Source organism: Bos grunniens, chromosome 10 (genome assembly GCF_055505025.1).
Source record: "Bos grunniens cultivar Pamir isolate PY7600 chromosome 10, Bosgru_T2T1.0, whole genome shotgun sequence".
Lineage (NCBI taxonomy): Eukaryota > Metazoa > Chordata > Mammalia > Artiodactyla > Bovidae > Bos > Bos grunniens.
Genome location: NC_141174.1, coordinates 27,191,598 through 27,205,134, shown reverse-complemented (window position 1 = coordinate 27,205,134; position 13,537 = coordinate 27,191,598). Strand labels below are relative to the sequence as shown.

Here is a 13,537-nt window from a genome sequence, read left to right as displayed (position 1 = left end):
TGGGTATAATTGTCAGTCAGTATGTCTGAATCATTTTTTGTTCTTTTTAACATTTTCTGAGTGTTTATAATTTCCGTATTTAAATGAACATGGATGATCATAGACATAAAACATGCAAGGCATCCAGCTGTAGCTGAGTGACCAGAAACTCAGGGAAGTCAGTACTAGAATGAAGAGGAAGAAAGAGAGTTCATTCCTGGGGTAAATGATGTTTATTTCTGGTGTTGGTTATCCTAGTAAGTCAGTAGAAAAATTTTTGTCTTGGAACATGTAGTTAGGTCGTGTGTCAACTCTGTCTTCCAAGTATATTACTTTGCTTTCTGGCCACTATGCAAATCTTGGTTGTTGCTCTAGAGGTATTATTCTCAATCCAAAATTTATTTCTGTACAGGAGTGACTTACATGGTATAAATGGTATTAACATCTAGGAGCAACATGCATTTGAGGACATTCTTCAAAGTCTTAAAATATTAGGCTGAGGAACCTTAGAAAATTTCTATCCTAACTCTGTGTTTCGGGTTAGGGAATTGACATCAGAAGGTGTTAATCAGCCAAATTCTCATTCTAGAAGAGTTGGGATTAGAACCAGTCTCGTCTCTACCCAGCTTGATGTTTGGCGGTCTATCCCCCAATTTTATCAAGTGTGTTACATGGGCTGTTAATTGAGGTTTAATATGCTAATATGCTATCTGGCACAATGATATCTGACACCATGATAAACCTCAAATCATATTGCTGAATGAAGAAAATAAGTTATAAAATAATATATATGTGATTCCAATTTTATGAGTTAAAAATACATAAAATAATACTATATGAATATTAACATATGTAGTCAAAGTATAAAGACAAGTGTATGTGGATTTAGAATAGTGGTTAGGTCTAGGGAAGAATAGATGAAAAAGAAGTGAGGACTGGACTTTAAATTGTATTTTTAATATGGAAAATTATATCAGTTATATCCTTGTCATGGGTAATGAGTAACCATGATATTGTATTCTTTTAATACATTAAAAGAATACATTATATATATAATATATATAATAATTATATATATTATATATTCAAATATAATGCATTATATTTGAAACATCTTATTGTTTATTGTTTAAAATAAGATGTTTCAAGTGAGTCTGGAAAATCAGAATAGAGCTAAAGATGAGGAGCAAAAGATGACTGGTTACAAAAGAATCTTTCCAGGAGCCAATCAGGGCAGGTGTCTGTGTTCTAATTCTGGGGTGTGCACAAAGGAATGTTACTTTTTAAATTTAAAATGTTCCTTTGAGGGATTCTGTTGGATTTTCTGCCAAAGTGGAAACATGGCTTTTGGATTTGGTAAACAAATGGTGTTTTGGGGTGATTTCAGGCTTTTTAGGATGCTCTCTCTGACCACTGAAGGCTGAGTACAAATAGCAAGCTATAAATGTGGCTAGTCCAGTGACTGGTCCATCAGGTAAGAGAGACCAGGGCTCTGAATTCCTAATAAATTATTGATAAGGAGTGAAGATTTCCTGGGTTTAGTGTCTATGTCTTTAGCTCAGGAGCTCTTGCCCTGCAGGTGGATTTGTTGGGGTACTAAGTAACAGTAGCCATCAGGTGACAAAGAGACAGGCTTTGCCCTCACAGGACTTCAGTTTATGGTGCAGAAATCTGTGATGTGGCACCAAAGCCCCCTCTTCTCACAGTCTTCCTGGATCTCCCTCCCTGTCCCCCATCCCATGCAGAGATCCTACCTTCCATGGGGATTAACCATAGTTCTCATGAATAAATTGTTAGAAATGGAGGAAATTGGCAAAATCATCCCACTTATTTACAGCCTTTTAGAAGAAGTGTCCTGTGCTAACTGCCAAGCAGATACTTCAAAACCAGTAACACTGGTCAACTGAATTTTCTTACCAATCAGTATTGGTGAAGCTCCAGACAGTATCTGTTTTATTTAAATAAACCCTGATTTTGTAATAGTTTCACATTGACAGAAAACTTGCAAAGATAGTACAGATAGTTCTCATTTATCTCTTACCCAGTTTTTCCCATTGTTAACATCGTAACATTACTATCTAGGCTGTATTTTTAAGACAATTTTTTAAATAATTTCTGCCATGTTTGGAGATGTGGATATATTTTATTCACAGACTTGGTACAGACTGGATGTTTACTGACATGAAAGTATATGGCAAATTTGAATGATATTTCACTTATAAAGTAACCTGAAAATGAAATCTACTACCTTAGCAAAATAATGTGAAATGTTTTAAAATTACTGCTGTGGAACCTGGTATATATAAGTGCTCAACAAATGTTTGTTGAAAAAATAAATAAATGAGTTGAAATGCCATCTCTGTATATCCTATTGAGAACCTCGAGTTCTTAGAGCTTTTAGAAAAGATCAAATTACCCTCTATATAACCTGTTCTGCCATACCCAGAATTGGTATTCTTACTGTTACTTGGTTTACGGCATGACATTTTTAATGCATGAAATTTTGGCATTTCTTTCATCTCTCCACTTACTGTTTTTAACTACCAGTTGTTACAATTGAATGCCTATTTACTAAACTAGCCCTCTGCATCATGGTGAATACTAAGTATGCACTTTGGAACTTTTGTTTTTTTCATATCTGTTTCTTTCTTTAAGACTGTAGCTATTCCTCAGTATATAATTGAGAAATGCTAGATCCTATACTATCTTGTAAAAAAAAGTTTCATTTTTCTTGGTATTAAATATTGCATGGAAGATACTAAATATTGTCATTAAATATTGCATGGAAAAATCCACTTTGGTCGTGGCAAAAATATACTTTTGAAAAGTCTTTAATGTGAGTAAATAGAAGAAACTGGAATTTTTTCACCAAGAAAAATAAAAATTATTCATTTGGAAGTTAGTCTATTTAGCAATTAATCTTTTTATGTTTTCAGAATTCAGCTTTGGAAATGATTTTGTCAAGACAACTTTCTCTTGATGTTCAAGAAAGCATGAAAAACACTGAAGATGAGCAGAAAGTCAATGAGCTGCAAAATCAACCTTTAGAATTAGATGTTATGTTAAGAAATGAACAATTAAAGGAGATAGAGGTATGGAAACAAGAAAAACACTGACAACATGATTGCATCATTTATCTAGTGCAATACAATATATTTTAATTACCAAAAACTTGCTTGCACAGAATGAAAAATCTTATTTAACCTTTGCCTGATGATCAATTTGGTAACTATATAATTATGTACTAATCAGTAAGTTGTATAAATCTTTCCATTTAAAAAGTGTAAGAGTTTAATGAACATTAGTCTTTCTCTTCCAAAAAGTTCCTAAAAACTTACTTATTCAGTGATAAAATTTGGAGATTCTGGCTTGTCATTATTCCTTTTTTTAGTCATATCTATTTTCCTGCATTTGACAAATTCCTTTTGTTTGTCTTAATTATCAATATTATGGGGTATTCCTTCTTCATTTTTATAGCTGTGTTTGCATAACTGTGTTTATGTATTTATGTACTTATAGCCATGGAAAAGCATCCAAAAATCCAGTAGATGATCATGTTTTGAAAAATGATCCTTACAATTTTAGCCAAGTTTACGTAATAGTAAACGTGTATCTAAAAGAGGAAAAAGAGATGATGCATGTAAATAATAAAAGCAAGATAAATCTTCTTTAGACCTTGTAGAACCTTTGAACACAATAGGGTGACCAGATTGCTATTAGATATTAGACCAATGGTGAATGTTAGTTTAGATTTTAACATGACTCCAGTCGGGGGGGAGATCTTTTAAATGTCAGGACCTTCGTTTCTCTGGGTGCAAATGAAATATTTAAAAATATTCTTGGAATGGAATGTATTACTGGAAGGAAAGAGCAAGGGGGAAAATAAGTGAATTAATTAATCAGTGAATTAGTAAGTGCATATTTATTGATTTCCTTTACTTGTTTTCAGGAATTATGTACCCAGTTGGAAGGAAAGAAAGCAGCCATTGAACCTCTAGAACAAAGTGAATATGTCAACAAAACAGAATCAAGTGCCTTGGTTCTCCACGATGAAAGTTATTCAGTGCAGCACTTGGATAATCTGCTTCAGGCACTTATTACTTTGAAGAAAAAGAAAGAAAGTCAATACTGTCTCCTTGAAGATTTTCAGGGACATCTCATGGCAGGTGAATCCTCCATGAAAGCCTTGTTGACAGAAAAGGAAAGTCTGAAAGTGTAAGTATAAGAATTTAGGACGTGCATTCTTTATTTGAACATAGGCTTCACTTTTTTGGACAGGCCCAGGGTGTTAAGAGCTTATATTGTTAAAGAATATTATGATTTTAATACTACAGTATAGAAATTAATTTCATATGGAAACCATTAAAGAAAATTCTTTAATGGTTTTCTTATTTTAAAGAAAGATTTGTATATTCTGGGTATGTGTATTAAATATAGCTTCTCCTTAAAAAAAAAAAGTTTAGCCTGATGGTTATGCCTTCTTGATCAGTGTCGTTATTGTTGGTAAGATAATAACAAAGGAGTTGGATATTGTCATTTTTCTTAGTCCTAACTTTGCACAAATACTTTGCAGATTATAGAGGACTTTTGCGTACATTGTTCCCTTCACAGAACCATTGTTCCTGTGGTTCTCCATTTTTATGATACTCATTTTATAGATGAGCTTTCTACATTGTCACACATTAATTGAGAGCCACAGTAAACAAGATTCTGATTTTTGTTTTAAGGAAAGAGTGTTCTTACAGACAATCCAATCTTCTCTTTCATGAATTCAGAGCAGAATTAATTTCTTTTAATGACAGCTAACTTCATGTTGAGGTAGTAAATATTAATAAGCTTCACTTTTTCTTCTTTTGCTAGGGGACTCCTGGACAGTACAACCTATATGGACAAAATTAAAAATTTTCTGGCATCAATAGAAAAAGAGAAAGATTCTTTAAGCAAGATGAAAATCGAATGGGAAAATTTATCAAACTGTCTGACTGACATGGATAAGAAGCTATTGGAAAGCCAGATCAGGCTACTTGAGCATGGTTGGGAGCAAATGAAACAACTGGTTCAGAAGAAGTATTCTCAACAATCAGTGGGACACGAAGAGTTTATGTTTCTCATGAGTAAGATTCAAGACCTTGAAACTTCCCTGCAGCAGCAGCAGCAGCATCTGCAGTTAAGGCTGAACTCTCCAGAAGCCCAGGAAGGGAATCTAAGCGTGGTTGCTTTGGCCACTGAACTCCATACTATAAAGCATAGGTTTTCTATGCTCAAGGGGCGAGCTGAACTTCAGATGAAGAGGATTTGGGGAGAAAAAGAAAGAAAGATTTTAGAAGATGCAATAAGTAATTTGCAGAAGCAATTGGAAGCATTGGAACCATTAAACATGGAGGTGGAAAATCAGATCAAGAAGTGTGAAACCAGATACAAAATAAAAGAGGCTATCTTATGGGTCCAGAATCTGTTAGGGGAACTCACTCCTCCCATTTCCCTTCTCCCAGATGATGTTCTTTCACAGATCAGAAAATGCAAGGTGGTGCACGATGGCATTCTAGCTAAGCAGCAGGTTGTGGAGTCCTTGGTTGAAGAGGTCAAAGATAATATTCCTAACTTCACAGCATATGAGAGCAATGATTTAAATAACCTCCTTCAGGACTTACAGAATCAATACCAAATGCTGGTTTTAAAATCAACCCAAAGATCACAGCAATTAGAACTTAAATTGGAAGAAAGAAGCAAATTTGTTGCCATAATAGGGAAGGTTCAGCTTTCACTTCAAGGAAATGAAACACTGATAATCCCCAAGACAGATACAACCTCCACAGAAGCTGAACTAGAACAACTGTATGTTGCTTTGACCACTTCTCAGAAGGAATTGCAAGAAATTAAGAGTGTAATCTCGACACATCTTCAGGAACAAACAAACATCTCTAAGGATCTAAGTGTATTTGAAAGATTATTTTTAGATGATCGATTGAAAAATCTTAAGACTAGAGCCAACAGAACTCAAAGATTCATTCAAAATAAGTGTAATGAAGTAGAACACAAGATAAATTTTTACAGAGAATTTCATGAAAAAATATCTGCACTTCAAAAGGAGTTTGACCATATACAGCACAATGAACTTCTACTGAATCCGGAAGTAAATCCAGATGTTAAAGAGGAGTTGTATCATCTTAAAAACCAAATCACTGGCATTCAATCTAGTATCCTACAAGTACTGAAACTCAAAGAAGTGTTTGACTGTATAGAACTAAACTGGGATTGGACCCAACTTGATCAAATACAAACCCAAGTACTTGAAAAAGAACGAGAACTTGAAGAAAAAATTAAGCAGTTGAATACGTTTGTGGCAGAATACGACAAATATCAAGCATCACTAGCTAAACTGAAGGCTTTGGATTTACAAATTAAGAAAAGGGCTGAATCAGTACTAACAATGCCTAACACTCCACCAGAAAGCAGTCTGCTCAATGCTCAAGTTTTGAATCAGAGAATTGGGAAAGCCATGAGCTTGTATCATGAGATTATCAAGAAATTAAGTGAAAATAAAGACTTTGATGACTTATTCAAAGAGAGAGAAATACAACAACTAAAGCTGTATGCAGAAGAACATAATAAGTTGCGCCAGGTTCTCCAACAAAAAATGGCCCTGCAATCCCAACTGAAAGAAATGGATGAAAAGGATTTTAAGGACAAACTAGAAAATTCTTTACATGTTTTAAATCAGATAAAATCTCAGTTACAACAGCCATTGCTTATAAATTTGCAAATTGAATATATTCAAAATGAAAAAGATAATTGTGAAGCGTTTCAGGAAAAAGTTCAGGCAGAAATGGATAGCATTAAAGCTGTGACTGTCATTGAGAAGCAAAGTGAGGAAAATTCTTCTGAAGCTAGTGATGTGGAAGCAAAATTAAATGACATTGAAGATCTTTACATGCAGCTTAATGCAAGCATTGATTCCCGCACTGTAAGTTTTTTAATTAGGCAGTTAATGTATTTGTTTTATTTTCATGTTTTTAAAACATAAAAACCCGATTTTATGTTTTACTCTAGTTAATATCTACATTTCTCAAGAAGTAACAGGTTCTTATGGCTGACCCACGTTATTGTTTGATAGAAACCAACACAATACTGTAGAGCCATTATCCTTCAATTAAAAATAAACACATTTAAAAAATGGAAGTTACAGGTTCTATAAGAACATTCTACACAGGAGAATAGTCATTTTAAAGAACTTCAAAGGGCCAGTTTATAGCCCCAGCGCATTCCACATCAAAATGTAGTGCTTGTAGTGGAAAAAGATGTTTGACACTGTTAGTTCTATATGCCTTGTAGAATCTGTTGGGCTCAGAACCAAAAAGTTTGGGTTTTGGTTTGTTTGGGTTTTTTTTAGAGATAACAGAATGTAGTGGAATAAATATGGTGTAAAGAACACAAAACAATAACTCCACATTTCTTTAGCACTTACAGTGTCTAGGAGGTATGCTGAACACTTTCATCCTCACAGCAACTCTGTGAGGTGGGTGCTAATATTAGCCTCATTTTAAAACAAGGAAATTGAAGTTTAGAAACTACCATTTTCTCAAGATCTTTCAGTAGTAACAGAACCAGGATTCATGTTGAGATCTGTCTCCTTTTAGAAAGTGGTCATCAAATTAAGGCTCATTGGTCAATCTGCCTACAGCATCTGATTTTACAAGTAAAATCTTACTGGAACACAGCCATGCCCATTCACTTTATGGCTTGTTATGGCTGCTCACCTGCTACAACATCTGGGCTGAGTAGTTGTGACAGTCTGTATGTCTTGCAAAACCTGAAATATTTAGTCTGACCTTTTACAGGAAAAGTTTTCTGATGCCTGTTGAAGAGCGACTGTAACAAACTCCCTCCTTTCCTGTAGTAAAAGGGTAGATATCTTAGGCATCAGTTAAACACACTGTGCTTAACGTAACTCCTTTCACTGTGTTTTCTGAATTGTCACACTAAATTTATAGAATGGGGAAGTTAACTCCCTTCTTTAATTCAAAGAGTTATTAGATAATGTATTTGAACTATTTTGCTAGGTATAAATACTATAGAAATATGAAGTCATATGAACGCTAATATGTTCTTTAAATTGATACTTAATTTCTCCATTTGATTTTAATATGGTTTCCAGAAACACTGTACATAAATCCTCAAACCGTTATGCTTAGAGATGGATTGGAAGGGACCTTTCAAGTTCTTTATTTCAACTATTTGTTATTTCAGCAAGAAGACAGAGATCTGGAGACATTAAGTGATGTGCTCAAAACTAAAGTTAATGGCAGAGACATTAATTTAGTTCCAGTTTTTTTTTTTCCACAAACATTGCTTGAGGTTATATACACTAAATATATTCAGTAGTTTTATTTAATAGTCTAATACAAGAGTTCTAGAGCATTAATATATATCATTAGATGTGATTCATGATGTGTATTTTTAAATTTAGATTGGATTTCTTAGAAATCTAATTTTCTTTATGAAATATTTGAAATTGAAATATGAAATAATTCTAAAAATAATTTTCTTTATGCAAAGAAAAGCCTATTCATTTTAAAATATCAGTGTAATATTATCAAACTAAAAGTGTGAAATGCTTGCTCTTGTATGACCCAGAGATGTATTATGAATGTATCACAGACATTCAAAAATGACAAAAATCCCCCAAATTTGAAAATTTCATCACAGCATTTAATCTTCCATTCACCAGAGTGTCTTGAATGATGCTTATGAAAATATGACACGCTATAATGAAGCAGTCTCCAGGGCCATGGGGATCATCTCCGATCTGGAAACCATCATTGTGTCGCATAGAGTAGATCTTGATAATCCGAAAGAATCAGTAGAGGTGCCTCGCCAGAAACAAGAGGAACTGAAATCCACAATAGCAGGCATCCAGGACCTCACCGAGAATTTGGGGACCGTCTCCAGCCTGGAAGCTAAACGACAACTTGAGTGCACTTTACAGGACTTAGTTTCTAAGAACTCAGCCTTGAGGGAGGCAGCCAAAGTAAAGGAAGCTGAAGTAGAAAGGTAGGTACTTCTTTCTAAAGGTAACGCTTTAAGAACAAATATAGATTATAATTAACATGTACACATTAGAACTAATTTGGAAAATATGGAAAATAAAAATCACTAAGGAAAACTATAGCAAATATTCTGTTGCATTTATTTAATTTTTTCTTAACATCCAGTACTTAAAATGGAATGTTTATAGAAATCTGCATGTGGTATAAAGAATAATGATAAACACCTTTGTACTGAAAGGTTCAAAGGTAAACACGATGACTTTTTAGTTCCTTTGTGGACTCCTTCCCTCTCCTCTCAGAAATAATCATTATCCTGTCTTTATTGACCATGCCTTTGCTTTAAAAAATATTTTTACTATGTATTTGTATCTTATTTTCACATATGTATTCTCTTCTGTGACTTCATTTTTTTTTCACACTTACAATTATGATTCTGAAGTTCATTCGTGTTTTGTCTGTAGTAAAATTCACTCAGCCAGGTATTGGTAGATATTTGGATTGTTGCAGTTTTTTCTAGGAAGAACGTTTTCAAATTCAAGAGCTTCTGTTGGGTGTATACTTAGGATTGTGATTACCAGGTCAAAAGTTATACACATCTTAAATTTTTAATTCCAAATGATTTTATCTATTTCTACTCAAGCCAGCAGCATATTAATATTCCAGTGGTCCCATATCCTTATCAATACTTAATGGGGTGAGGTTTGATTTTTGCCAGTCTGATGGTTGAGAAATGATATTTCTTTGTGGTTTTAATTTGAATCTTTATTATTGCTAATGAACTTGAGCCTCTTTTGTGAATATTTCTTGATCAAAAGTTATGAGCAGTTTTAAGACGAAGGAGCTTTCTACAAGAATTGTACCAGTTTGCACCTTGTTGGCAGTGTTCAAGAATACAGTTTTCCAAAGTTTAAATGCTTGGGGAACAGTCTTATCTACCTGTTACTATTTGCATTAAAAGTCTCATGCAGATCTGGTGAGGGGGAAGAAGTCAATAAGTATTTGTTGAAATACACTGAGTAGCAAAAAGAGAATTAAATTCTGTTTTTTATTAGGGGTTCAGAATACATTCTGGAAAGCTCAGAATTTATTGCACTAAATAAAGTTTAATATTACTTTTTCCCCCAACTGTGCCTTACTAGGTGTCTTGACAATTACAAACGCTATAGGAATATAAATGAGAAAATTTGCACTAACCTCAGCCAGATGGAGACCATTCTTGGGCAGTCCATGTGCCCCTTGCCAGTATCTTACAAAGAAGCTTTGGAGCGCTTGGAACAGAGCAAGGTAACAGATACTCCAAATCTTCAGTAAGACTGTGTGCAAAAAATTGGCAGAAAGAGCAAGTGGAGGCATTGGGGGATGTGGCTCTGTTATGACCCACAGAAATCTTTAACCTAATTCATACACTCAAGAAAATTCCTAAACCAAAAGCCATGGGGAAAATGAAGAATTGGTTCTGAGAGAGTTAATCGGTCGAATTCACAGGACAGTCCTCTCCCCAGTAGCATACTGTCCTTATTGATCTTTCTTTTGAAAGCTTTGCCTTGCTTGTTACTTTGTTGGAGATCACTGGGCCTATGACAGAGCATTTAATGCAACTATCTTAAGTGCTACATTCTGGTTACTTTTTATACTCTATTACTGAGCAATTTTAGTTTTGCATTTTTTATCTGTTGCAGTATTGTGTTATAAGCATTTGGATGAGAACATTTTAAATCATCTGTGCTTATCATCTACCACAAAACTAAAAAACCTTAACTAATGTGTTAGTGGTTGATGCAGTAAGTGTTGTACAAATTATTAATACCTATCTAGTAAAATATGGGCCAAAGCTATGGTCTTTCCAATAGCTATATATGGATGTGCGAGTTGGACCATAAGGAAGGCTGAGCACTGAAGAATTGATGCTTTCAAATTGTGGTGCTGGAGAAGACTCTTGAAAGTCACTTGTACAGCAAAGAGATGAAACCAGTCCATCCTAAAGGAAATCAACCCTGAATACTCATTGGAAGGACTAATACTGAAGCTGAAGCTCCAATACTTTGGCCACCTGATGGGAAAAGCCGACTCACCTAATCCTGGGAAAGATTGAAGGCAAAAGGAGAAGAGGGCTGCAGAGGATGAGATGGTGGAATAGCATCACCAACTCAAGAACATGAACTTGGGCAAACTCCAGGAGATAGTGAAGGACAGGGAGGCCTGGCGTGCTGAAGTCCACGGGGTTGCAAAGAGTTGGACACAACTTAGTGACTGAACAACAACAAAATATGAGGCTTACATTAAAATTTTTTAAAAATGAAGTTCTAGGAATATTTACCTTGGAAGACACATGTTTACTTGGAAAATGTGTGATTTAAGGGTCATTATTTGTCCCTGTAATTCTAAATTCATGTGCTATATAACAATACATTGATACTTCTCATCTGTCTCAAATTGACTTTGAAAAGGAATAAAAAATGGATCATATCTGACTTATGGATGATTTAAAAGCATTAATTATTCAAGATTAAAATAGTTTATAACTTTCAGAATAGTTCTGAATTCAGAAAAATTCTATTTCTCCTTTTCTTTTCTCTCTTAAGGCCTTGATGTCAAATCTTATGTCAGCCAAGGAAGAACTGCTGAAACAACGACAGGTCCTCAGACACTTGAGAGCCACGTGCACGGACAGTGACAGCCTCTGTTTGCTCAGAAGCACATCGGCTCTGTGGGAGAGATGGCTGAGTTTGCTGGAAGCTGCTAAAGAGTGGGAGATGTGGTGTGAAGAACTGAAGCAGGAGTGGAAATTTGTCCATGAAGAAGTAAGTGCTTCATGTGCAACAATCACAACATACAGTTTACTAACATTTGTCATTTAAATTGTTTTATTATTTTCATTTTTTAAAAATTGTAAAACAAGTCCTCAATCTGTACCATTTGTTTACATCACATATATGGAACCATGTACATGGTTTATAGTGATCAGGTCCTAGCAAAATAATCTCCAAGATATGATTCAAGAATGATTCAAGTTCATTCATGATAGTGGCATTTTTTTCAGTATCAGATAACTTAGAAATAAGTGATTAGTTGCCCATATGATCTTTAAAATCTTTATTGTGCATGTAAGTTCAGTTCAGTCGCTCAGTTGTGTCCGACTCTTTGCAACCCCGTGAACCACAGCATGCCAGGCCTCCCCGTCCATCACCAACTCCTGGAGTCCACCCAAACCCATGTCCATTGAGTCAGTGATGCCATCCAACCATCTCGTCCTCTGTCGTCCACTTCTCCTCCTGCCCTCAATCTTTCCTGGCATTGGGGTCTTTTCAAATGAGTCAGCTCTCCACATCAGGTGGCCAAAGTATTGGAGTTTCAGCTTCAACATCAGTCCTACCAATGAATACCCAGGACTGATCTCCTTTAGGATGGACTGGTTGGATCTTCTTGCAGTCCAAGGGACTCTCAAGGGTCTTCTCCAACACCACACTTCAAAAACATCAATTCTTCTGCACTCAGCTTTCTTTATAGTCCAGCTTTCACATCCATACATGACCACTGGAAAAACCAAACCATAGCCTTGACTAGACAAACCTTTGTTGACAAAGTAATGTCTCTGCTTTTTAATATGCTCTATAGGTTGGTCATAACTTTCCTTCCAAGGAGTAAGTGTCTTTTAATTTCATGGCTGCAATCACCGTCTGCAGTGATTTTGTGGCCCAGAAAAATAAAGTCAGCCACTGTTTCCCCATCTATTTGCCATGAAGTGATGGGACCGGATGCCATGATCTTAGTTTTCTGAATGTTGAGCTTTAAGCCAACTTTTTCACTCTCCTCTTTCACTTTCATCAAGAGGCTCTTTAGTTCTTCTTCACTTTCTGCCATAAGGGTGGTGTCATCTGCATATCTTAGGTTACTGATATTTCTCCTGGCAATCTTGATTCCAGCTTGTGCTTCCTCCAGCCCAGTGTTTCTCATGATGTACTCTGCATGTAAGTTAAATAAGCAGGTGACAATATACAGTCTTGACGTACTCCTTTTCCTTTTTGGAACCAATCTGTTGTTCCACGTCCAGTTCAAACTGTTGCTTCCTGACCTGCATACAGGTTTCTCAAGGGGCAGGTCAGGTGGTCTGGTATTCCCATCTCCTTCAGAATTTTCTAGTTTATTGTGATCCACAGAGTCAAAGCCTTTGGCATAGTCAATAAAGTAGAAATAGATGTTTTTCTGGAACTCTCTTGCTTTTTCCATGATCCAGCGGATGTTGGCAATTTGATCTCTGGTTCCTCTGCCTTTCCTAAAACCAGCTTGAATATCTGGAAGTTCATGGTTCACATATTGCCAAAGCCTGGCTTGGAGAATTTTAAGCATTACTTTACTAGCGTGTGAGATAAGTGCAATTGTGTGGTAGTTTGAGCATTCTTTGGCATTGCCTTTCTTTGGGATTGGAATGAAAACTTAAACCCTCTTAAAAATAACTGTCTCTCCATCACATTAAAGGTTAGAATAAGGTAATATTCATAATAACCAACTTA

The 13,537-nt window shown here is 35.4% G+C and overlaps 1 protein-coding gene across 17 annotated transcripts in view; it reads left to right on the top strand.

Annotated features, from left to right (window-relative positions):
* The window catches only part of SYNE2 (spectrin repeat containing nuclear envelope protein 2), a 326,831-nt gene that overhangs the window by 162,150 nt on the left and 151,144 nt on the right, over positions 1–13,537 (top strand). For all 17 annotated transcript variants that reach the window (XR_015134181.1, XM_086320335.1, XM_086320332.1 and 14 more), the window contains 6 exons: positions 2,916–3,071; positions 3,929–4,194; positions 4,840–6,943; positions 8,708–9,030; positions 10,166–10,310; positions 11,609–11,827. Coding sequence is in view for 16 of the 17 variants with exons in the window: in XM_086320335.1 (XP_086176461.1) it covers positions 2,916–3,071; positions 3,929–4,194; positions 4,840–6,943; positions 8,708–9,030; positions 10,166–10,310; positions 11,609–11,827 (3,213 nt within the window). In the remaining variant the exon portion in view is untranslated. The remainder of the gene's footprint in view (positions 1–2,915; positions 3,072–3,928; positions 4,195–4,839; positions 6,944–8,707; positions 9,031–10,165; positions 10,311–11,608; positions 11,828–13,537) is intronic.